Source organism: Apium graveolens, chromosome 7 (genome assembly GCF_009905375.1).
Source record: "Apium graveolens cultivar Ventura chromosome 7, ASM990537v1, whole genome shotgun sequence".
In the NCBI taxonomy this organism is placed as follows: domain Eukaryota; kingdom Viridiplantae; phylum Streptophyta; class Magnoliopsida; order Apiales; family Apiaceae; genus Apium; species Apium graveolens.
The window spans coordinates 232,042,162-232,068,500 of NC_133653.1; the positions used below are offsets into that span (position 1 = coordinate 232,042,162).

The 26,339-nt window shown below is 37.7% G+C and overlaps 1 protein-coding gene across 22 annotated transcripts; it reads left to right on the forward strand.

The window, feature by feature from the left end:
* The first annotated feature begins 2,387 nt into the window (after window positions 1–2,387).
* On the forward strand, window positions 2,388–9,704 carry LOC141670462 (uncharacterized). Of its 22 annotated transcripts, none has more exons than XR_012554561.1 (9): window positions 2,388–3,613; window positions 5,293–5,671; window positions 7,069–7,131; window positions 7,209–7,280; window positions 7,361–7,423; window positions 7,670–7,774; window positions 7,865–8,175; window positions 8,463–8,547; window positions 9,311–9,704. XR_012554561.1 is itself a non-coding variant. In XM_074476328.1 (8 exons), the coding sequence occupies exons 5-8, from the start codon at window positions 7,403–7,405 to the stop codon at window positions 8,491–8,493; spliced, it is 468 nt and encodes a 155-aa protein (XP_074332429.1). In that variant the 5' UTR covers window positions 2,388–3,613; window positions 5,293–5,671; window positions 7,069–7,131; window positions 7,209–7,280; window positions 7,361–7,402; the 3' UTR covers window positions 8,494–8,564. The 22 variants fall into 22 exon arrangements, 19 of the variants coding, with proteins under 19 accessions (XP_074332429.1, XP_074332426.1, XP_074332427.1 ...); XR_012554560.1 differs by having other exon boundaries at window positions 2,389–3,613; window positions 7,865–8,233; XR_012554559.1 differs by having other exon boundaries at window positions 2,392–3,613; window positions 7,865–8,233; window positions 8,308–8,547.
* The last annotated feature ends 16,635 nt before the right edge of the window (window positions 9,705–26,339 follow it).

The window sequence follows — 26,339 nt, forward strand, 5'->3', positions numbered from 1 at the left end:
TTCAAACATCCTTTAAGGTGCTTAATCATATCATAAGCATCATTATGCTCTTGTTGCTTCTAAATCTTAGCACTCATAATTACAAGCATGAGACATGAAACATCAGTTGCTTAATCAATTTGCTTCTGGTAAGCATTTTGTTCAAACATGTTTCATTCTCAGCTAGAAGAAATAAGGGAGGGGTTTAAGTGACATCCTTGAACCTGAGGACAATCCTCAAGTTCACATGTCAATTGAAGAAATTATCTCATGTCATCTTATCTTTCTCAAGGACTATTACATAAAGAAGTTATTAGTGTTATTTGTCATTTGATATCTACAATATTAAAGTGCATAAAATGACTTAATCTACATATGATCATTAAATTATGTTCAAGTGATTATTCATATATATATTCACAATATATATATATATCTCCCATTTTTTTTAGCAAATTAATAGCCCTAACTATTAATTCGAAAAGAATATCTTCTATATCCTTTCTAGTGAGCCAAGATTCATATTTCACCATACGTTAGGTCAGCTTTGGCTTTTCTCCTAAAACATGATTATTTAGGTTGACAACATTTGTCAATTATATCAACTATATAACTCTTGGATAGCATGGTGAAACAACATTTGTTCATATTTATCTAATAAATTTCGCCAAACTCTATGTCTCTAAGTTTACAATCCTATTGTGGTAACTTAATTAAGTCAAACCCAATAGTCAAAAAGTATCAATATACTCAACACATCTCCTAAGATAGATGGGAGTACTTCGCTTTGGCGAACCCACTCCTTTTCGATCTAGGGGTTAACGCATTGGACTCATTAGAAGGCATCTGATCAACTTAATATTAACTTTTGGGTTTTGTTGATTTTAAAACGATCATGATCCCATCATAGAGAGATTCCTAATTTTTTCTTGAATAAAATACTTCAAATCAATATTCGTCAATGGTTTAATTTCCAGGTAGTGAGGGAGTCACAACGGTCTCGCTTAAAACCCACAACCTTACAAGTTCAATGAACTCTCTTTTGACAAAATTACCCCATGTCAAAAACAAAGAAAATTTGTATTTTATTCCGTGTTTCATAAACACGAGAATCTCATAATCATTTGTTCATTTTAAAATCTTGAATCGTTACAGATTTTATCTTGTTTAGCAAGCATGGCATGGGTGTCGTATCTAATACATACATCCTTAATGTAATTAAGCATGCATCTTTATAAACTACTCTACGCATACATTCATCATATGCGCATATATATGTAAAGTGCAATAAATAAACGTGGTTGGTTATGCCTTTATCCTATGTGATCTTCATCAAGTTAATGACAAAGATCTAGGTCAATCTAAGGTGAAAAATAAATACAAGCTAACTATTACATGTCTTCTTTCTTGTATTGCTTCCTTAGATAGCCTCCATCTGAGATTACCCTTCCTTGATCTTCAAATCTTCATGTCTTCATGTACATTACACGAATGAAAAAATAAAAACTAATTTAATGTACTTACAATAATAACTCGAGTACATTCAAGATTTAATAACTACAAGATCGAACCAAAATCATTAACCTAAGGTCATAAGCCATAACCATCCACCATGCTCAATTGACACATAAGAACATGTTAAAACACATAATTTGATCGTAACATATCATATCTATCATGATCTAATCATAAAAACAAAATATGGGGAAAAAATCAGAAAAATCAGAATCAAATTCTAGAAACATTAAATCGCTGATTACATATAACGACTCGTACATTTATGCATTAATTAAGTGTGTAATTACTAAATAATTAAATAAATAAAATATGTGTGTGAGTTCTGTCAGCTGGATATTACTTTGTGATGAGTTATAAGTGATTATTGATGTTCAAGAGTTATTTGAGTAATTATTTGAGAACGGTGTTGTTTTGTTATTATATTTAAAAGTGATTTTAATAAAGAATTATTACCATAAATACTTGGATTATCTCTAAAATTATTTTTATTGCTTCATAATTTTATTTATTATTTTTAGGAGTTTATAAAATTTAGAAATCAATATTTTATTGATTATTTATCTTTTAATGATTTTCTGACTGCATTTAATTGTAAAATCAGTATTTAATTCCAGAATTCTTCAAAAATTATGAAATTCATATTTTATTAAGTTTGGAATATTCCGAGAATTTTAAATTTTTTTGGAAATTTTAGGGATTAAGTTTACCCGCGTAATTGTTCGTTAAGTCGTTAAATGCGGGTATTAGTCTCGTTTCAAAAATGATTTAAAAATTCCAAGAATTTTATATTACTAGCTTTAAATTATTTTGGGATTTATTTTTATAAAAGAAAAAACTACTTTTGTGGTTTTTCAGATTATTTCTTTCCGTAAACCATTCGTTAATTTGTTAAACGCCGATACAAATTTAGTTTTCGGAGTAAATAAGCAGATAATTACTCCCTTTCTTATCCTATCTCCTGTGTTTCCCTCTCAACTCTCGATCTTGCCGTCTCTCTCCCCTCTGCATCTCTCTCTCTCGTTAATTCTCTCCACGCTTCTCTCTCTCAATTGTTTTTCGGTCTTTCCCCTCTGTTCTTGGTAAGCTCGATGCTTCGATGCTTTTGTTTCTATCCTCGCCGCCCTGTTGCCACCGGCTCTCCGACAAGGCAAAGGCGGTGGCGCGTGTCACGGCCTCTGTGTGCATACAATCTTGTGTATATACGTTTGTGGTTGTGTGGTGTGAGTCTGTGCTTGTTTGTGTTCGATTGCGGTGTTGATTCACTGCATGCTGCCTGGTCCTTTTCCTGTTCTTTCTTCCGGCCGCGCGTGTGCGCGTGGGCCGGGGTTGCTGTCGTTTTCGATTTCTGATTTCTGAATATTTTAAAGTAATATTCGACTGAAATTATTTGATTATTTAATTGAATAATATTTTAATTGTTCGGGAATTTAATCGGTGAAGATTCGCGTTGGAAACCCGATTTATACGGGTACCCGCGAATTTTTACCGTCGTCGGCGATGAGTTTCGGCGAGCCGGCGGTGGACGATGATGAATAATTCTGAGTCCTACGAATAAAAATAAAATTATAAATATGAGTTAAAATATAAAAGAAACACGAATTAAAACATAAGCATACGAATAATAACTAATATATGTATTTGAATTGACATTTGGGAGTTTGAGGATTATGATTGGATTGTGATTGGTTGTTGTTGATTGGTTTGACGTCGAGATGGTCGACGGGTTAGTCCGATAAATAAAGGAGGTGCTGCCCAATTTCCGGAGTATATATATATATATAAAAATACTTTATACGGAACCTGATTATGTGTTGTAATGAAATACTTTGTTAAAACCGATAACCCTAATTTCGTAAAAGGACAAATATACATATTTTCTGAAAACAAACACCGAACCGACTTTTGAGGATGTGAACCCTAATTGATACGTGTATTATTATATTGAGAATGTTACGAGTCGGGTTTTGTTAACGTACGGGTAAACTGTTAGCGAGGATAGTCAAGCATATTCGGACGTCTAATTTAGGGTATTTCGGTTCCTGTAAGTTCCAGTCGAAATCCCTAGCATCTCGGTCGATGCAGAGCCAGCCAATAATAGTTGTTAAAGCGTATTGAGGCAAGTACCCCTGACCATATCTTTATGGTTCAGTAATGTATGAATAATTGTTGATTTAAATTTACATACTGGAACAGAATGTTTTAAGTTACATATCCTATGTGTTCAAATTGTTTTGTTAACTTGTGTTTTGGGGGAAAAGTAACTCCTGAAAGTACCTATCTCTAAGCTTTGAATAAAATGAAAATGTTTTGGAATGTGTGATGTGATAGAATTGTTTTGAAAAGAGATAGGTAAGTGGTTTGGAAAACTGGATAAATTGATCAGATAATTGGATGAGCGTGCGCAAGGGCCCGTAACGGCCAGGAAGATAGCGTAAGAGGCAAAGTGGTTGCGCACCCTATTATAACCACCAGCCCAGTGTGACAGAGACCTAGCTAGTCTCTGAGTTCTGGAACAAATTTCATAGGATGGCCAAGATAGAGTTGTCCTATGGAGATAGCCTGATCAGCTGTCTCACCAGGGATCATCCAATTCTTTTATATCTGAGCGAGATTTTATGGTTCCCGTAACGGAACAAGTGGTTTTGGGTCCCTGTAATGGAATAAATGATTTTATGGTTCCTGTAATGGAATAGAAGATTTGAAAATGAAAGTAGCATGCTAAAATTGAACTCTGATATTTACACATCACAATTAATGAGATGTTTTATAGAGCATGCTAGCTACTGATATCCAGTTTTCATCTGTTTTCACCTGTTTTACTTGTTTTACAAACGAGTTATGATTTATGTTCCCATAATTTTTTATCATAAACTGTTTTGATTATTATTCATATAGTGGTACTGCTGAGCGATTGATCGCTCACTCTTGCAAATATTTTGTATATTCTCAAATTACAGATGCCTAGGATATTGTGATGTCTTGGTAAGGACCAGTTTCCAGTTCCTCCTGTGTTGAGCTCCTCTGGGTGTGTTGTGTCAGACCAGGTGTGGTATGTGAGTTGTTGTAGAAATTTAGAAATGTCAGGTTATTTTAAATAAGTTGGTTTGTAATAAGTATGTAACCTAAATTATACTTGAACCTGGAAAAGATCTTGTGAAGGGGTTGTTTATATTGAAATAAAAGTGTGTTGAACATATTATATTTGTAATTTGATATTGTTAGTAACGTCAACTCCTGACCCCGGGGTTGAGGCCGTCACAGGTTGGTATCAGAGCTACAAGTTTAAGTCCCTGATTTAGGTTAGGAATAGAGTTGGGAAAGGTGTAGAATTGGTGTATAGGGTGTGAATCAGCAACTCACATCTATAGGAGCAAGTTTAAGAGTCTAGTCGAGGGTTCGAAGCTGTAACCCTGGCATATTTTGAGGATCCTGGAACTGCCCTGATCTTTAGTGTGTCTCCCTAGTATAGGTGCCATTGGTAATGACCGATAGAGATTCCTAGACATTCATTCCACGAGAACGAGTCTGATCATGTGAATTTAGTTAGTAGGTTGCGATATTAGTTGGTGGCTGTTATAAGTATTGGTGTATGCTGCTAGTGTCGTGTTGTTATTATTGTTGTTACTTTTATTGTTGCATTTGTTGCTGATTTTGTTAAATCTAGCCACTCATTACAATCGGACCCCAACTAAATGAGGGTGGGAGTATTTTATTACGGCAACATTCTCTTGGCACATAAAAATGTTGCTACCCGGGGGCAATTCTTTAAAACTAAAACCATTTGTTATGTTTCAGGAGAATGCCACCCAAGAAGAATATCCCATCCAATTCCTCTAGTAGAGCTTCTGAAGGGGGGCCAGTTATGGGTGAGTTGCTGAATTTGTTGCGCCAACAGTCTAATCAAATGGCTCAGCAGCAAGAACAATTTCAGCAACAACAGCAGCAATTTTTGCAACAACAGCAACAACAACAGCAGTTCATACAACAGTAGCAGCAACAAATTCAACAGCAACAGCTGCAACTCCAGCAGCAACCTCAGCAAAGAGAAGTGAATCAAACTGTGAGTTTTAAATCTTTTCAGTCAGTAAAGCCTCAAGAGTTTAAGGGCGAGGTGGACCCAGTTGCCGCCAGGATTTGGCTAAAGGAAATGGAGAAAGCCTTTACCCTCACTAAAGTAAGTGATAATCTTAGATCAGACTATGCAAGTTATTTTCTTAAGGGTGAAGCGAATTATTGGTGGGAATCCACCCGTTCCTTGGAAGGAGAAGGTCCTGTTTCTTGGACCAGGTTTACGGAATTATTTTTGGAAAAGTATTTTCCGGATTGTTTGCAAAACCAGTTGGAGGTTGAGATTCTGGAATTGAAGCAAGATAAAAAGAGTGTGGACGAGTACGAGGCCAAGTAGAATCAGGATTCAAATCTCCCGACCCGGCTCGACCGCGCGCTTAATCAGCGCGGGCGCGCGCGCGCTATGACAGCGCGGACGCGCTGGCCTTCTGGGGAAAAATCTATTTCCTTTCTTTTCTTGCTGCAATGAGTTGGTTTCTCAAGCTTTATTCCTTGGACACCATCCTAACACCATATTAGCACAAAAATAATGCTAATTCACCTGAATTCTGGATTAATGCCTGAAATGCAGAAATACTAGAAAATACATTAAAACACCAATAACTTGAGTACAAAAGCACCAATTCAAAGCTTAATGGAGCGTTATAAAGTGTCATAAATTCCACTCAACACTTAGTTGAGGACTTGACAGTCTTTCACATTAAAGGTTCTCATGTATGAGATAAATGATAAAGAACGTGATATAAAGAATATGGCCTTTAAAAAGTACTGGGGATAAAATTTATTTAAATTTGGGTGTGAGTGAGTTTAACATAATGGGGAAAATATTAATTAAAAAAGATTGTGGAGTCCACTTCTTTTAGGTTTTGTCCACATAATTTTTTAAGTACATCTTAATGATAATATTAGTTAATTGACATAGTTGGTTAACAGATCTACAAAACCCTACCCTCTTAGTTTTTTATTTTTCGATGAATTAAAACCATTCTCCCTGTTCAAGTAATTGCACCAATCATAACACCATTTTATCATCTTAATTGAACTTGATTAGAAGCTGCACAGTATTACAATGGTAGGAATGGCAATGTTTCATGTTGTCCCTGATATGTTTTTATATGTACATTCCTAATTTATAGGTTGTGACATCTCTAGAGAATTAGTTTTTCCATATTTAGTAAATCAGGATTATAACTCTTTCTAAGCTGACACCTTGACCCACCACCAAATGACAGCTTACTACAAAAGCATAAAAACAAATAACACAACTTGAAGAAAGTTAAGCACCGGCCACTTAAGCTAACAAGTCAAGTTAAGACCAATTTAGTAGGAAATTGATTTAATTACTTGTATGTGTAATAATCACTTGTGCTAGTCATGTATATACAAGTTAAGTATGAGTTGATAACCCTAGCAAATTTATAGCGGCGACACTAGAATATGCAAATAATCACATATACACAGTATCACATGAATATGACTAATTGTATTCTCTTATTAATGTAGCAGGTTGAGACGAGTACGCCTCCATAGCCGACCCCTCCTTTCACTCTTCCCGTCGATCTTGAGGTATTGTACTAATTTGGTTATTTATCACTTTACAGGCTTACGGGAATATGACTAATTATATTGTTTTATTAATGTAGCAGGTTGGGACGAGTACAACACCCTCGCCTAGCCAGCGGACCCCTCTTATCACTCTTCTCGTCGGTCTTGAGGTATTGTACTAGTTTGGTTGTTTATCACTTCACAGGCTCACAGGACTATGACTAATTGCATTGTATTATTAATGTGACAGGTTAGGACGAGTACACCTCCTTCACAATCAACCACTTCTTTCATGCATCATCGATTAGTCCAGGTACTAAACAGTATAATTTAACTCCAACCACCGCTTAGTCATAGTTTATTTTAACACTTCACATATAATATAATTACAGTTTAACTCTCCTTTTACTCTTTCTACTACACTATCTCTCCCGATGGGCTTTTGCCCTGTTGATACGGAGGTAGTGTATTCCGCAATGTTTGGATTAAATTTATAAAGATGGCAATTATAACAATTACTGAACTGTTTCATGATGATTTGTATTTTAATTAATTTCAGGTTGGGAGTGTTACTCCTACTTCTGATGATCTTCTTATGCGTAGTTTTGTTGATTTTTGTAACAACGCTCACAAGCTTCCTGATGACTTAGCACAGCTCTTTGAGGTACAAAACTATTATCAAACCTTGGGGTTTTCCCCATCTATTATCCTCGATATGAAATGCATATGTTTATTATGTTCAAATGTATTGCAGGTTGATAGGAGTGAAGATCTATATAAAGATCAGAATCTGCATGGTGGTCCTTCGAGAACGGGTGATCTGACTAGGCCACTCAATAATAGGAAGATCAACTGGATTTACAGACATTGGTGGAGTAATGATCTTTCTTATATATTTGAAAGACATACAGGTTGCACGTTTTACCTTACAAGGAAGCAATTGCAGTGCCTAGCACCCGGTCATGAACCGGAGGATGATGTTGTGAATGCTTATATGGAGTTGGTAAAGCTTCGGGAGAGGCATTTTTGGGAGCGCTCCCATGATTTAAGGCCCCCGGCTAAGAGGTACACCGCTCCTAGTTTCTTCTTGTTCCAAGCTCTTGACCTTTGCGGAAATTTGAATGTAAGAAACTTACTTGTCTTTCATTGTGGTTTGTTAATTATTGAACCCTGTTATTACGAACATGTAATTTGCAGAGGGATCCCTATGAGAAGACAGATAAGGACCTTACAAAATAGATTCAGTTCTTCTTGACCCTATCAGAAACAACATCTTGGCTCAAACATCCAATTTTGTGATTATGCACTATTTCCATGTTGCACCGGTGGTCACTAGATCTTGTTTATTGCAGACCTGAACCAAATACGAGTTCAAATAATTGATCCGCTTTATGAGGATGGTCGCGGTCCGTATAGTTTCAAAGTCAAGTACTCCTGGTACTATAACTTCATGGTAGCTTCTAATGTTAACCCATTTCCTGCATTTTAGTCATTAAAATGATATAATATTGATGAAAAAGGGATACTTTGCTTAATTATTCCATATTTAGGATTAATAAAATCATTTATTGCATTTCAGCCCTTTAATTGATTTAATATTGATGATAAAATGATAAATTGCATAATTATTCCAAATTTAGGATTGGTAAATTCATTTATTGCATTTTAGTCTTTGAAATGATTTAATATTGACGAGAAATTGATATATTGCTTAATTATTTAAAATTTAGGATTAATAAAATCATTTCTTGTATTTTAGACCTTGAATTGATTAAATATTGATAAAAAAAGGATAAATTGCATACTTATTCCTTATTTAGGACTAATAAATCATTTCTTGCATTTTAGCCCTTGAATTGATTAAATATTGATGAAAAAGGATAAATTACATAATTATTCAAAATTTAGGACTAATAAAATCATTTTTTGCATTTTAGCCCTTGAATTGATTAAATATTGATGAAAAAGGATAAATTGCATACTTATTCCTTATTTAGGAATAATAAATTCATTTCTTGCATTTTAGTCCTTGAAATGATTAAATATTGATGAAAAAAGGATAAATTGCATAATTATTCAGAATTTAGGACTAATACAATCATTTATTGCATTTTAGTCTTTGAAGTGATTCAATATTGATGATAAAATGATAAATTGCTTAATTGTTTCATTTTGATATATTATTTGTTCCGAAATGTAGGAAAAAGTCCTCCTGTGTATGTTAAATTACATGGACCCGCAGAGGTTTTCGAAGAAATTTATGAAGGTCCATGTCTTAAAGGATCGTCCTAAACAAGCTACAGGAGTTGACTGCGGTGTATATGTATGTAAGTATGTAGATGCCATTATGAATGGGATATCAATTTCCATGGCTCGTTGGGACCCGTTCAAAGGTGTAGACACCTTTCGACATCGCATTGCTTGGGAATTGCGTAAGGGGCGTGCATGTGATATTTCAGTATGGGGTTTGGAGAAAAGAAATTTGGGTGTTTGATTGGACTTGTATTTGCCAGACTTAGTTATTAAACTTCTATTTGATGAACTTGTAATATTTGGACTTCTATTTATTATTTTAATTTGGTTTAAATGTTTGATTTGTTGGATTTAGAATTTTGGATTTGTTGGATTTTGTTAAAAAAAATTGGATGTTGTTTCAATGTATAATTCTTAAAACAAGTTTTGTTTTGTATATAAATAGGTCATGCCAGTTTTTTTTTACAGTTTAGGTTTTGTTTTGTATATAAACAAGTCATGCCAGTTTTTTTGCAGTTTAGGTTTTTTTTTGTATATAAACGGGTCATGTTAGTTTTTTTACAGTTTAGGTCATTCCAGTTTTTTTTTAAATAATTAAAAAAAGGAAAACAATAATTTTTAAAAATTCCAGAAAAATGTGAAAAATCGGAAATTTTGAGAAAATATTTACAATATTTTTGTTACCAAATTAAGTCAATTTCCAATTTTTAATGAATTTTTTTGTCCCAAAATAATGAAAAATTCGAAGCTGGGCGGGGGAAACAGAAGAAAATTCCGCGATTAAATAATTAGAAAAAGGAAACAAATAATTAAAAATTCCAGAAAAATGTGAAAAATCATAACTTTTGAGAAAATAATTAATGTTTTTTTACCAAATTAAGTCAATTTCCAATTTTTTATGAATTTTTTAGTCCCGAAATACTGAAAAATTCGAAGTTGGGTAAAAATAAGGGAAACTTCCGCAATGAATCATTGCGGAAGGGAAATTAAATAATTAATAGAGGATAAAAATTAAAAATTTCAGAAAAAATGTCAAAATTCAGAAATTTTGATAAAATAATTATTGTATTTTTGTTTACCAAATTAAGTCAATTTCATTTTTTTATAAATTTTTTTAGTCCCAAAATACAGGAAAAATTCGAAGCTGGGTAAAAATAGGGGAAAAAAGGGGCACCTTCCGCAATGAATCATTGAGGAAGGGAAATTACATAATTAAAAAAAAGGAAAAAAATAATTATTTTTAAAAATTCCAGAAAAAATGCTAAAAATAAAAAAATTGAAAAAATAATTACTGTATTTTTGTTCACAAAATTAAGTCAATTTCCAATTTTTATGAATTTTTTAGTCCCAAAATAAGAAAAATTTGAAGTTGGGTAAAAATAGGCGAAACTTCTGTAATGAATTATTGCGGAAGGAAAATTGAATAATAAAAAAGGAAAAATATTTTTAAATTTTTAAAGATTACAGAAAAAATTTCAAAAAGAAGAAATTTTGAGAAAATAAGTACTGTGTTTTTTTTCTAAGTACGGGGAATTTTCTATTTTTTATGAATTTTTTAAGAAATTTTGAAAAATTTGAAGGGGCCAAAAAATGGGGGAAATCTGAAAAAACAAGGGACCTTCCCGTAATGATTCATTGTGGAAGGAAAATTAAATAATAAAAAAGGAAAATTAATTTTTAATTTTTGCAAATTTCATAAAAAATGTCAAAAGTTATAAATTTTGAGAAAATAATTCTTGTTATTTTTTTTTACCAAATTACTTCAATTTTCAATTTTTAAACATGTACTTATCTAATTTTAAAGAAATAAAACAAAATCAAAACTTAAATATAAACTAATTAACTTTAGAAAAATATGTTCAAATGTTACATTTCTAATTCAAATTTTCTAAATATTCAATTGGCATTTTTTGGGCATTTTCTCCTATCATGATCAAGTAAACCACAAGCGTCACACTTGCGCATAATGAAGTTTGAAGTTGACGTTTCAACACCGCTTTTATACCTTTCCGCCTTCGGTGTTCCCTTAGTTTGCGATATTGGAGTATTGAATATCGGATCATGTTCGCCGTAATTATGGTGTGACTCTGCCGTTCTTGATTATTTTTCTCCTCCCGAAAATTTTCAATCACGTAAGACTTTCCTTTCTCAATAAAATTCATGATATAATTGTATCGTGGTTTCGAACAACTTACAGTGACACTCAAACTTTGGAAAGATTTACACAAAGAACTATATCTTGCCGTTGTTGAATCACCAACCTCAACAAGAACGGGAAGATAATAACGCAAAAATCCCCCATATTTATTTGCGTTCTTTGTCCATCTCAATTTGACAAAATTTGTTGGTATTGTAGTTTTTTGTTTCTTGTCAGGATAGCGGAGGATATGTTTGCAAAGAATTCCGGAGTGTTCAAATATTTTACAAGCACGATCAATGTTTTCATCCATACGGTTAACCATCACCCGATAACTTCTTCTACAATTCTCCTAAACATTATACTTCTCCACTAAATACAACTTCCACATATAATTAGAACCTTCTTTACAACTCCTTACCACATAAGATACGTTTTTTCTAAGCTCTTCTTGAAATTGCCGAAACATTTCTTTTGTGTAAATATACGAAACATGAATTTCCAATCCGGAATTAAATAATAATCTGTTGTGCAAGACATGGATGTACTATAACAAGACTAAGTCAAATTGACAGTCCTAAGTAAGTTGTATGATAATCTAGGTTTGCATTGTGTATTGCGTTACTTGAGTCCGTAAAAGTGTCAATAGATTAGACTGGAGTATTTTTCTGTAAACAGTCTCAAGCCTAAGAATAAACTCTGGAAGAAGATCATGAAGGTCATGCCTCAGAGACATTGTGAAGAAGTTTGGAGTTGAATAAATCTATTTTGGGAAAAATATTCTAATTCAAGAAATCTACATGTCACAGATCAATTGATATAGAGAAGTCATTCGAGAACTCTAAAATGACTTATCGAGAAGTCAAGAATAATGATAGGGATAAATAAATCCTGATAATGGGCTGCTAGACCCAATAAGAAGATGTTTGATATTCAGACCAGAAAGGTTAAGCCTGATGGACCAGATCAGGTCTGGTCCAATAAAAATGGCCCAAAAGCCCTGATTATTAATTAATTTCGTAATTAATTAATAAAGGGAAAAATCAGCTGTTAAGAAAAGTCCTGATAAGGATATAAATCCTTATAGATAAGCCTCAAGGGGACCTAAAAGGATAAGGAATCAGTTTCCTACTATCTAGGACTCCAAAGTCCATTCTAATTATGAGACTTGCCCACCAAGTCTCCTATACCAAGTCCAATTCAAGGACTCCCAACATCTATATAAGGGGTCTCACCCCACAAATCAGAACTACGTTTTTTGACTTGATCCTTGGCAATCAGCAAGGTACGTAGGCATCTTGTTAAGGCAGATTGAGTCACGAAACACAAGAGCAGTCAAATCGAGCCTTGGAGCTCACGTTCCTTAGTATTAAACACAGCAATTATATATAGTAGTTTTAATCCATAACATTTGGCGCCGTCTGTGGGAAACGGAACAATAACCATGGCGAGAACACGGAGAACAACCAGCACTCTGGAGGAAGGAACACCTTCAGGGACAACTCAGGTGATTTCGTCAACCGTGGAGGTTCCGCCCCATTCGACTTATGCATCTACTCAGGGGGATGCCCAGATAGGGAGAACTCAACCTCAGCCACCAGGGACAACTCCCTCGATTATTCAAGGTACGAATCCTCAAGTTCAACAAGTACATATACCTGTGAATTCTCGACCCGTCGGGTATGAATATTCAACTATTGTTACTACTAACCCCCCTTATGGGCTGCCCCTACACCCTGAGGTTGGAGGGAGCGGATATGCTGGGCGAAGCGAAGCACGAGGGCGGTCACCCCCCTATATACGAGGTTTGGATCCTATTCCTGAGGATCGAGAATTTTCTGGTCCATACACTGAGAGAGACTCCGAATCTTCGGATGATGAAGTGGCCCCGAGAAGGAGGCGCCCTGGAAAAGAGCCAATGGCCGATGGAAGGCAACGCCCCCAAAGCACCCCAGGGGCGAATCCCCAAGAAGTGCAGGAAAAGATCAGGGCTCATGAGGCTGAGATCCAAAGGCTGAGGCGTGATTTGGAGGCTCACCAAGCCACCAGACCCCACATACCTCCTAGGGGGAGAAATCCTCCTCCTATCATAGACCTGGATGGTCCGGTAAGAAGAAGGGCTGCTGTCCCAAGAACTGATCCAAGCAATCTCCTTCCCCTTGGAGATCCTGATGATCCAACTCCACCCTTCACAGAGGAGATAATGAATGCTCATATCTCAAGGAAATTCAAGATGCCCACTATCAAAGCCTATGATGGCACGGGAGATCCCGCTAATCATGTTAGGACATTCTCTAATGCACTGCTGCTGCAACCCGTGAATGATGCTATAAAGTGTCGGGCCTTCCCTCAAACCCTGTCGGGTATGGCTCAAAGATGGTACAGTCGCCTGCCCCCAAATTCTATTGGATCGTTCAGAGAATTAAGTCAGGCTTTTATTAAGCAATTCATTAGTGGAAGAGTCCATGAGAAAAGTTCAGCATCTCTTATGAGTCTTGTGCAGGGAGCTAAGGAATCCTTAAGAGATTACCTGAATCGTTTTACAAAGGAGGCTTTAAAAGTCCCAGACCTTGATGATAAGGTAGCCATGATAGCACTGCAACAAGGAACTAGGGATGAGTTTTTCAAGATGTCTTTGGCCAAACGACCCCCTGAGAGCATGTTGCAGCTCCAAGAGAGGGCAGGGAAGTATATCAAGGTTGAAGAAAGTATGAGGAAGACCGTAGTAAGTAATGAGCCCACTGGAGGCAAGAAACGAAAAACTGATTTGGAGTATATCGCTAAGGACAAATATCCTAGAACCGAACAAAACCCTGATTCAATCCCCAAGAAGGGAGGACCTGGGCAAAAGTTCACTGAATACGCTAAGCTGAATGCTCCCAGAAGTCAGATTTTGATGGAGATTGAGAAAGACAGAGATATTCGCTGGCCTAAGCCCTTGAAGGCTGATCCCGCCAAGCTAGATAAGGGCAAGTATTGCAGGTTTCACAAAGATGTTGGCCATGACACCGATGAGTGTAGGCAGTTGAAAGATGAAATTGAGTTTTTGATTCGAAAAGGAAGATTGAACAAGTATACTGGAGATGGAGGAGACAGAAATAATAATGGAAGGAAGAACTTTGAAGATCGTAGGAGGGACCAAGATGATCAGGGGCGGAATCCCCAACCTAGAGGACCAGTTATAAACACTATTTATGGAGGACCGAGACCTCGAGGGCCTGTGATAAACACGATCTTTGGAGGTCCAACTGCTGCTGGATTGTCCAAAGATTCCAGAAAGGCATATACTAGAGAGGTTATGCATATTGTTGGAGAAGCCCCGAAGAGGGCCAAGACAGAAGTAACATTGGATTTTGATGATTCCGACCTAGAGGGTGTGAAGTTTCCCCATGACGACCCGCTGGTCATAACACCAATAATAGGAAATAGCCCGGTTAAGAGGGTCCTTGTGGATAATGGTGCTTCTGTGGATATCTTGCTCCACGACACCTTTCTAAGGATGGGGTATAACGACTCCCAGTTAACACCAACCGACATGCCGATATATGGATTTGCTGGAGTAGAATGTCCTGTGGAAGGGATAATCAAGTTGCCAACCACCATAGGTACGGAGCCAAGGCAAGCAACGCAGATGCTGGATTTCGTAGTGGTAAAGGCTAGTTCAACTTATAATGCTATCATGGGGAGAACAGGGATACATGCCTTCAAGGCAGTCCCCTCTTCCTACCATTCAGTCATGAAGTTTCCCACCCGAAACGGGATTGGAGAAGAGAGAGGAGATCAAAAAATGGCTAGAAGCTGTTATGTGGCCTCTTTGAGGGCAGATGGAGTCGGGGGGCAGGTTCTTCCTATTGAAGATATGGATGTTCGAGAAAATGATGAGAATAGAGGAAGGCCAGCAGAAGAATTGGTTTCGGTTCCTTTAGATCCCAAGAATCCTGAGAGGATGACTTTCATTGGAGCCACATTAGAGGAGCCCCTTAGAGGAAAGTTAGTGAAATTTTTGCAAGAAAATAGTGATGTGTTTGCATGGTCAGCAGCTGATATGCCAGGCATAGACCCGGAGTTAATTACTCACAAGCTAAACGTGGATCCAAGTCAGAAGACAGTGAAACAAAAGAAAAGAAATTTTGCCCCGGAAAGACAAGAGGCTATAAAGCAGGAAGTGGAAAAGCTCTTAGAGGCTGGGTTCATTGAGGAGATTCAATTTCCGGAGTGGTTAGCAAACCCTGTAATGGTGAAGAAGGCTAATGGAAAGTGGAGGATGTGTATAGACTTCACCGATCTGAATGATGCATGCCCCAAAGACTGTTTTCCGCTGCCTAGAATTGATACTTTGATTGATGCCACCGCTGGACATGAGATGCTGAGTTTCATGGATGGGTTTAGCGGATACAACCAGATCAAAATGCATAAGGATGACATTCCAAAGGTATCATTTATCACTGACTTTGGTGTTTATTGTTATCTTGTTATGGCGTTTGGTCTCAAGAATGCAGGAGCCACCTATCAAAGGTTGGTGAATAAAATTTTTAAAGATCTTATTGGGAAGACTATGGAAGTCTATGTTGATGACATGCTAGTCAAGAGTCTAGTAAAGACTGATCATATAACCCATTTGAGGGAAGCTTTTGAGGTCCTGAGGTACCACAAGATGATGTTGAATCCCACGAAGTGTACTTTCGGAGTAGGATCTGGAAAATTCTTGGGATTGATGGTCTCAAAGAGGGGAATTGAGGCTAACCCCGATAAAATAAAGGCAATCCTGGACATGGAACCCCCAAAAACTGTCAAGGATGTTCAGAAACTCACAGGAAGGGTTGCTGCGCTAGGACGATTCATCTCCAAGTCAGGAGACAAGTGCTTGTCATTCTTCAAGTCATTAAAGAACATTAAAGACTTTGTATGGAGTGAGGAAAATCAGAAGGCATTTGAAGAGTTAAAGAAGTATATGGGCCAAGCCCCGTTGTTGGCCAAGCCAGTTCTGAATGAAGTTTTATTCTTGTACTTGGCTGTTTCAGAGAGCGCCTTGAGCGCGGTGTTGGTTAAAGAGGAACTGAAAGTCCAGAAACCCGTATACTATGTCAGCAAAATTTTGCATGGTGCTGAGTTAAATTATTCAGCCATTGAGAAATTTGCTTTAGCCTTGGTAATGGCTTCAAGAAAGCTGCGTCCTTATTTTCAAGCTCACCAAATTGAAGTGCTAACAAATCAGCCACTGAGAAATATCATTCACAGTCCCAAGGCAAGTGGGAGACTGATTAAGTGGGCAATAGAGTTGGGAGAGTTCGATCTCAAGTATAAGCCACGTACGGCCATTAAAGCCCAGGCACTAGCTGACTTCGTGGTGGAATGTACCATACCCAACCAAGAAGTCAGGGGGCAGGAAAATATCATACCTCAAGACAAGGGAGTCGACAATGGGGACAAAGAGAAGGATGATAAAGAATATTGGGTTCTCTATTTTGATGGGGCATCAAAAACAAACTCCAGTGGAGCAGGATTGGTTTTGCAAAGCCCTGATGGATTCTTAATTGAGTATGCTATGAAGCTAGACTTCCCAACCACAAAGAATGAGGCAGAGTATGAAGCCCTGATTGCTGGCCTTGGTCTAGCTGGGACACTTAGAGTCAAAAACTTAAAGGTCCGTGGAGACTCGAAGCTGATCATATCCCAGGTAAAGGGAGAATTTGAGGCAAGGGATGATACGATGGCTAAGTATGTCCGCCTAGTAAGGGCTGTGATGACCCAATTTAATGAATGCCATGTTGAACACATTCCAAGGGAAGAAAATGTTAAAGCAGATGCGCTATCAAAGTTCGCTTCATCTGAGATTGAAGAAAGTTCAGGAAGTGTGTACTTCCGTGTTTTGAAGACACGGAGCATAGATGTTAAGCTAGTGGCTCCCATAGGCTTGGGGACATCATGGATTGATCCCATCAAGGCTCACATTCGGACCGGTTGGTTGCCAAGTGATGCAACTGAAGCACGGAAGTTAACTGTTCGAGCACTAAGGTACTCTTTGATAGATGGGATTCTATATAAAAGATCTTTCGTGGTTCCGTACTTGAGGTGTCTCAGGCCCGATGAGGCACGCTTAGCTCTTGAGGAAGTGCATGGAGGTATTTGTGGGCAACACTTGGGGGGCAGGGCCTTGGCTCATAAGATAACCCGTTTAGGCTTCTATTGGCCAGAAATGATGGCTGATGCCAAAGAATATGTAAAGAAGTGTGATCGCTGTCAGAAGCATGCACCAGTTGTTAGACAACCCCCCGAGATGCTGACCTCTATCAACTCGCCTATTCCCTTTGCAATGTGGGGAATGGATATTCTAGGGCCTTTTCCTATGGCCACAGCACAAAGGAAGTTTCTGATTGTAGCCATTGATTATTTCACTAAGTGGATTGAAGCCAAGCCCTTGGCCAAAATCACAACTAAACAGGTTGCACAATTCCTGTGGGAAAACATTATGTGCCGATATGGAATTCCCCGTATCCTCGTCACTGACAATGGAACACAATTCAACAACGAGGAATTCAAGAAGTATTGCGAAGAAAATAAAATTGAGTTACGGTTCACCTCTGTGGCTCACCCGCAAGCCAATGGGCAAGCGGAGGTAGCAAATCGGATAATCCTGGATGGACTAAAGAAGAGAATCGAAAAGTCAAGAAATAATTGGGTGGATGAGATACTTCCCATATTATGGGCCTATAGGACTACCTGTAGAGTCACGACAAATGCAACTCCTTTCATGTTGGCATATGGGGCGGAAGCAGTAGTTCCCGTGGAGATATCACATTCTTCTCCAAGGATTCAGGCTTTTGATGAAAAAGAAAATGAGGAAGGGCAGAAGTTAGCCCTGGATTTAATTGATGAAGTGCGAGATAAAGCACATGCAAAGATAGTAGAATATCAGAAAAAAGCTTCATTCTACTACAACCTAAGGGTTAAAGAAAGGTTTTTTAAACAAGGCGATCTAGTCTTGAGGAAGATAGAAGCATCTGGTGTAGGACAGAAAGGAAAGCTTGCCCCAAATTGGGAAGGGCCGTATAGAGTCAAGAGCGTTCAGGGTAGAGGAACCTACAAGCTGGAGACTATGGATGGTTTTGAAGTCCCGAGAACCTGGCACGCACAAAACCTGAAGGTTTACTACGTGTAAGATGGTCGAAGTACGATTCTCACTTGTCATTATGACAAGTAGGTTTAAAAGCACCTTGAAGCTTTGCTTGCTTAGGATTTATATGTTTTAGTTTTATTACGAAATTTATTAAGACTTGTGTAAGGGACGAATCCCAGACAATTTTATGAAATTCATAAGTTCTTCAAAGTATGTTTGTGGCCTAACAAATAAAAATCAAATGCATGGATGCAAGCATAAAAGGTGATAAATGAAATAGATCTGATAGATGTTACAAAAGTTTGATAAATAAAGTCTCGAAAATAAAAAAGCCACACAGGGCTGAAAAAGCTCTAAGGAGCTGAAGTACCCTCGGCATCCATATCATCGTCCTCTCCACTCTCGCTGGATGTCTCTGTCGTCTCGGAGGAGGAGGAAGAGCTGTCATCCTCAGCAGGTCTGGAAGAAGACTCGGGAGGAGGAAGGAGTGGATCCTGAGGAACATGGTCTGAGACAACTACTCGGGTACGAAACCTCTGTAGCAAAGCCTCGTCATCAGGGCAGATATAGTCCGCCGGGTTAATATCAGGACAAGCCCCGTTCACGGTCCCAAGGGCCGTGTCCCAACCAGTCCTAAAAAACTCGGGAAAGACTGAATCATCCCTAGTCCTCATAGATTGGGCAAACTCCTCCGAGTCCAGATAGTTGTCTATAGCCTTATCCTTATCCGCCCGAAGTACCACCAGCTCGGCGTTAGACTCTCCGAGTTCTTCCTCCTTGCGCTTGAGCTTCTTCTCCAGGGTAGCATACTTCTTCTGCTGCCTCCTGAGGGCATTATCGGCCTTATCAGAAGCCCGCTTCCACGATTCGGCTTGCCTCACAGCGCCTTAAAAGTAGGCGTTAGACTGAAACAAAACAATTAACAAAGTATAAGGCAAGAAAGTGCTACAAGAACGAGAAATAAGTTTAAAAAAGAGAAGGCATACCGAAGCTAGAGATTGGGCTCCCATGAGCTTAATCCTCTCAAGGTCAGGGGTGGCTACCACATCAGTAAAGTCCTTTGGAGTCACGCTATGGTAGGACCAATCCCAAGCATGCTTCGTGGAACCAACCACGGTATCCCCTCGGCGGAATCCCCAGAGAGGCTGAAAGGCGCCTGTAGCAGCAGCAGCAGGGGCAGCAGCAGTGATAGGAGCATTATGGCCCTCAGCTCCTTCAGTTGAAGCCTCCCCCATAGGCTCCTTGTGCTTTCTCAAGAAGATAGGCTCTGTCGCCTTTCCTCGGGTGTCTAGGCCTGCTAACCGAGCTTTCTTCATCCTAGCTGTTTCCTCGACCAAGGGGACATTGTCCTCGTTAATCTCCTTAGCAGCTGAAACAAAGCAAAAGACAAAATAAGTGATGTTAATAATGCGTGAAATAAAGAAAAATTGAGAAGGGAAGAGAAATACCCTGTTGAGAAACAGAGGATAGTCCCACATGAATCAGGGAAAACTCTTCTAAAAGAGTCCAGCTGGTGGTGGTGCCATCATCCTGAGTGAGCCCATTGTAAATGATAGTTTCTTCAGGAGTTAAGTGAATGGATTTGAGGCTACCATCACTGACCTTCCCGAAGGAAGATCGAAAGAGCGTGCCCCAGTCGCCATTCTCCCAACGTAACCCAACGAAACTATTCCTCCAATTTGGATAATTATCAGGAATAGAGGCACTATTAAAGATATGTTTGCTTTTGGGCCTTTGTTTGACATAAACCCAGCCACAAATATTGGAAGAACTATTGTAACATTAAAAGACTTTCCTAAAAACGGCTACAGAAAGAGGAAAGCCCTCCCTAAGACAACAAACCATAAAACATAGAATATTCCTCCAGGCGTTTGGAGGAAGCTGACACGGGTTGATTTGTAAGTCAGCCAAAAGATGAGGGATAAAAGGATGGAAAGGGAACCTAAGCCCAGCATTAAGGGCGTCGGTGTAGATGAAGAGAGTATCGGGCCTCCAGTGGCAAGTACGGTCACCACCAGAGACTGGAACTAGTCTAAAGGGGGGAGGGACGTTATAACGAGCATTTAGTTTATTGAAATCTATGTTATGCCAAGTATTACAGTGATTAAAGGAGTCGAGATGTGCAGTGGAAGGATATTCATCCCCCCTAGTATTAATCATATCAATTAAAGACATATATGAAGAGCGGATCTCGATATCCTTACCTCGTTTTGAAGCCGAGGCTATCTTGGCCGCCCTCTCGGAACTCTTGTCAGCCATCTAGTAAAGACTGGAAAAGACTTGGGAGGAGGAAGGAGTGGATTTGAGAGAGGAGAAGATTAGGAAGTTTTGAGATGAAGAGAAATGAAATGAGAGGTGTGAAGAAGCACACTCTCATCCCACCTATATATAGGCGAAATAAGTGGATAATGGGCCTTTAAAAAGCCCATTTTGGCCCAAAGTAAGGAATATTCTGGAATGTTCTACAAGGAATTGAAAGAATTAAGGGAAACTTTCTAGAAAAATCCAGAAACATTTGGAAATTCCATAAAAACCTCGAAAATTCCAGAAGGTTCTAAAATTTTTTTTAGACCAGCCCCAGAATTATTGGGCCTGTGGGTACAAGAAGCCCAGATTCAGAAAAAGGCCCAGAGCTAAGGCCCAGGTATAAAAGCCCTGTTTGAGGCCCTAATATCTTTTTGAATGGGCCCAAAGATTAGCCCAATAAAACCAGCCCAGAAAAGGGCCCAAATAGTTGAAAATCAAAGGCCCAAAAAGGAAAAACCCACTGAATGGTTGGCCCAAAAGAATCTAGGCCCAAATCAAAAAAAGAGAGAGTCCAGCCCAAACATATGGCCCAACTTCAAGATAAAAGGATATGAAAATGATCATTTCTTACTCATTCGACTAGAAATCAAATGAAAACCCTGGTCGAATCAATCCTGCTCAAAAAAGCTTCGATCAAGGCACAATATGGAGGTTAATTCGGTCAAGAAAAGAATCCTGACCAAAAATTCCTGATCGAAAAAGGAAGAAAAGAATATTTTGTTTCATTCGACCAGAATGCCTGAATGATTTCTGACCTTTTTTCCTGACCCTGTCGACCAGGAAGCAAGGTAAAAACCTGGTCGAATAGAACCTGCCCGAATTTTTGTCGATCTGGGCTTAAAAGAAAGGCCTAAATCGGTCAAAAAATGTATTCTGACCGAAAATCCTAGTCGAAGATTTCTGTTCAAAAGAAAAAAAAAAAAAAAGGGGGGAAAAAATCCTGGCCGAAATTCGACCAGGACTTCTGCTCGAAACACTCCTGCTCGGAAAAGCTGGCGACCAGGGCAATATGGGGGTTTAATTCGACCAGGATCCTGGTCGAATGGATTCCTGGTCGAAAATTATATAAAAAAAAAAAGAAAGAAAAGGAAGAAAAATCCTGGAAAATCACAAAAAAAATAAGGAAATTCCTAAATAATTTCTGAAAATATTAATATTTTCAGAAATAAGGAATAAATCCAGAAAATTAGGATAAATCCCAGAAATTAAGGGAAAAATCCATAAAAAAATAAGGAAATTCCTTAAATAATTTCTGAAAATATTAATATTTCAGAAATAGGAATAAATCCAGAAAAAATTAGGATAAATCCAGAAATTAAGGGAAAAATCCAGAAAAAAATTAGGATAAATCCCAAAAATTAAGGGATAAATCCAGAAATTAAGGGAAAAATCCAGAAAAATTAGGATAAATCCCAGAAATTACGGGAAATAATCCAGAAAATTAGGGAAAAATCCAGAAGATTAGGATAAATCCCAGGAAATTAGGAAAAAATCCCAGAAAATTAGGGAAAATTCCAGAAATTAGGGAAAAATTCCTGGAAATTAAGATAATTTCTGAATAAAAGGAAGATTCGTTGTAAATGTGTAGGTCGCTCCACACTTTACCGCAAAAACGAACCCTGTAAGGGAAACGAATAGATTTAACTTCTGCGAAACCTAATGCAATGTTTCCCAAAAGTTTGGGGGGGCAAATGATAGGGATAAATAAGTCCTGATTTTATAATTAATGGGCTGCTAGGCCCAATATAAAGATGTATGATATTCAGACCAGAAAGGTTAAGCCTGATGGATCAGATCAGGTCTGGTCGAATAAAAATGGCCCAAAAGCCCTGATTATTAATTAATTTCGTAATTAATTAATAAGGGAAAAATCAGCTGTTGATAAGAGTCCTGATAAGGATATAAATCCTTATAGATAAGCCTCAAGGGGACCTAAAAGGATAAGGAATCAGTTTCCTACTATCTAGGACTCCAAAGTCCATTCTAATTATGAGACTTGCCCACCAAGTCTCCTATACCAAGTCCAATTCAAGGACCACCAACATCTATATAAGGGGTCTCACCCCCACCAATCAGAACTACGTTTTTTGACTTGATCCTTGGCAATCAGCAAGGTACGTAGGCATCTTGTTAAGGCAGATTGAGTCACGAAACACAAGAGCAGTCAAATCGAGCCTTGGAGCTCACGTTCCTTAGTATTAAATACAGCAATTATATATAGTAGTTTTAATCCATAACAACATTGCTGCAACTATCCTGTGTCATTTGATATATTAAATCAAGCGTAACTTATGTTTATCTTTGAATTATATAAAAATGCCATGAACCCTCGAGTATGTATTGCAAAGTGGTCTTATCATGATAGTATATTAAAGTAATTCGAATGCCAGGATAAAAGAATGGGTAGTTATAACTCTTGGTTGATTCCCTTGATTAACATGCTGATGATTCCTAAGTATTGATATCTCATCCTGATACTTGAACCCCTATAGAACATTACCTTGAACCCTAAAAGCCAGATACTTATCAAAGTGATTCCTCATTGATTGATACCCCTCTTTCTTATCCTGAAGCTTGACAATTCTGATATATCCTGAGTTAAAGATCATTTCTGCATACCTTAACACCCTTAGTATTCATGAAGCTTATCTTCTTGATGATCCAGCACTTGAACCTTGATGAGAAACCATTGCTTAAAGCCCAATTTGGCATTACCCTTTATAATATCCAATAGCCTCACTAAATCCCCTTGTCCAATCTTTGATATATGAAAACCATTCAGTTACTTTAATAGAGTATAGTTTTGTGAATCATGGCCCTGAGATTTAGTACCATATTTCCCGTGTTTCGAGTTGATCTATAATCCCTTGATAAAAAAAATGTTTACTGTAAAAGAGATTTTGTTATAAATCGACATCAGTTTTTGAAATAAATAAAATGTGGGTTTTTAGTCCCAAAGAGGGATAAATGTTTTCTTTGAATAGTGGATCTGGACTGAGATGCGAGTCCTTTCCACACTTATATTAGGCTTAAAAGTTGCCTAGGGATTCCCATTAATGTTTTAGAACTGTCACACCCCCAACTTAAATAGCGAAATAAATGTAGTTATTACACCATTTTAATGAAGGATACACAACCAATCCAAGATCTTACAGTTTAGGGTTTGGTACAGCCCATCACTACCAGCTATTACATCTGATATCTTCTTGATGAGCTCGAACATAAGCATCAGCATCACAGGTCTTACGGGCAGTCTGCTTGAATCTAACCATAGCTGCTAGCTGTAATATCAGGGTAAAGCAAGTGAGCCAAAAGCTCAATAAGTGCTAACAGTACAACGCAAAACATAAATCGAGATATACCTTTAGGAATGACAATGGAAAGACATAATCAATGATAACGAGAGATAAAACTTATGTGAGTTGGCATCATTTTGCTTGCATCAAAACAAATTTTAAAATCATTCTTAATCAAAATCATTTTATGACGCTACGGATTACAGCCGGTGATCAGCCGCGAAGTAATCCCGAACCTCGCTGGGTTCTAAAACATTATTGGGAATCTCTAGGCAACTTTTAAGCCTAATATAAGTGTGGAAAGGACTCGCGTCTCAGTCCAGATCCACCATTCAAGAAAACATTTATCCCCCTTTGGGACTGAAAATCCACATTTTAATCATTTTAAAAACTGATGCCGATTTATGACAAAATCTCTTTCGACTGTAATCATTTTTATCAAGGGATTATAGATCAACTTGAAACACTGGAAATATGACACTAAATCTCAGGGCCATGATCCACTAGACTTTACTATATTAGGGTAATTGAGAGGTTTCCATAAACAAGAACTTGACAAGGAAATTGAGCAAGGCTATTGGATAATATGAAAGAGTAATGCCAACTAGGCTTAAAGCAATGGTTGTAGATAAGGTATAGGTATTAAAACATCAAGAAGATAAGCATCACTGGTTCCAATAGGATAGAGGTGTTAAAATATAAAGAAAGTGATCATCAGCTCAAGATATAACAGGGTATCAAGCTTTAGGGTAAGGATAGGGTTATCAAACAATCATGAATGAATTTAAGAAATGATTGGCTTTTAGGTATCAAGATAAAGTTTCAATCGAGGTTATTTCAAGAGTTGAATCAAAGCATCAGGGTGCAATATCAAGATTTCTCAGGGATCAATAGCATGATAATCAAAAGGATCAATAAAGTATTATAACAAATCTCTATTTTATCATGGCATTAAACTATCATGAAAGACTTTTGAACTACTTGCAATACGTACTCGAGGGTTCATGGCATCTCTATGTAACTCAAAGATAAACAAAAGATACGCTTGATTTAAATATATCAAATGACTCAGGATAATTGCATCGATATATATATGAACTGTTTACAGTAAATACGAAGGTCAAGTTGAATCACTTGCCTTGAGATAGACTGGTCTGGTCTGACTGGTAGGAGCAACAACTGGAGCTTCACTCGACTTTTATGGCAAGTTTTCCCTCGTCTCGAGATCCTACATAAATAATAATAATCCTCATTATAATATATTCTTACCATCTTAAACCTATTTACAACCGAAATTAAACATGGATGGCACTTAGGCCTATACGCACTTAATTCAATATCCACCATTATATTTTCAAATGTACACACGTAGCCACATAATCACATATCGTATATTAATACCAAATAACATCATATACACCATAATGCCACACTAGGCTTGGATGATCTCGACTCACCACTTAAGTCACTTGGTCGCTAACTAAACAAAGTCTTCAAATTTGGGCTTCCTAACTCAATGTGCCTTTCCTAAATTATCCAAAACCTATTGACCCACACTTGTGCCTTTTGCTCTACTGACCTTATACTATCTTACAAATATGGTGGTCGACCTAATACTCACTTCTAAGTGTTCTAAAGCTATGTGATAAGTGAAAGTGCTCACTGGTGCAAATTTCAGAATGGTAACTAAGGTTTCTTGAGTGCATTAGACACTCTTAAACTACAAGTTTTCTTCAAAATTTTTACACAAGACTCTCCTGACCTAAGGGCATCTCACAAGCTTGATGGTGCTCAAAGGCCTGGCTTGGGCCTTCTTGGGCCTAAGCTAAAGTCCAAGGTTCCCCTATTTTTCTGGCAGAAAATGCCCCTGACTTGAATTATCTTGTGACACATGGTTCTAGCTCATATCCTATGAACTATGGTTGGAAAAACTTCTCTGACATACCCTCTAACTAAGGCCCAATTGGTCCTAATGAGGGCCTACCCATGACATGGCCAAATCTCCCTATTTCTAAGTATGCAACAAAACTGTCCCCTGCTGGACAGATTGTGTTATTCTACTTGGCACCTAACCAATGACATGCAAACCTCCAACCAACTCCTAAAACCTATTATATAC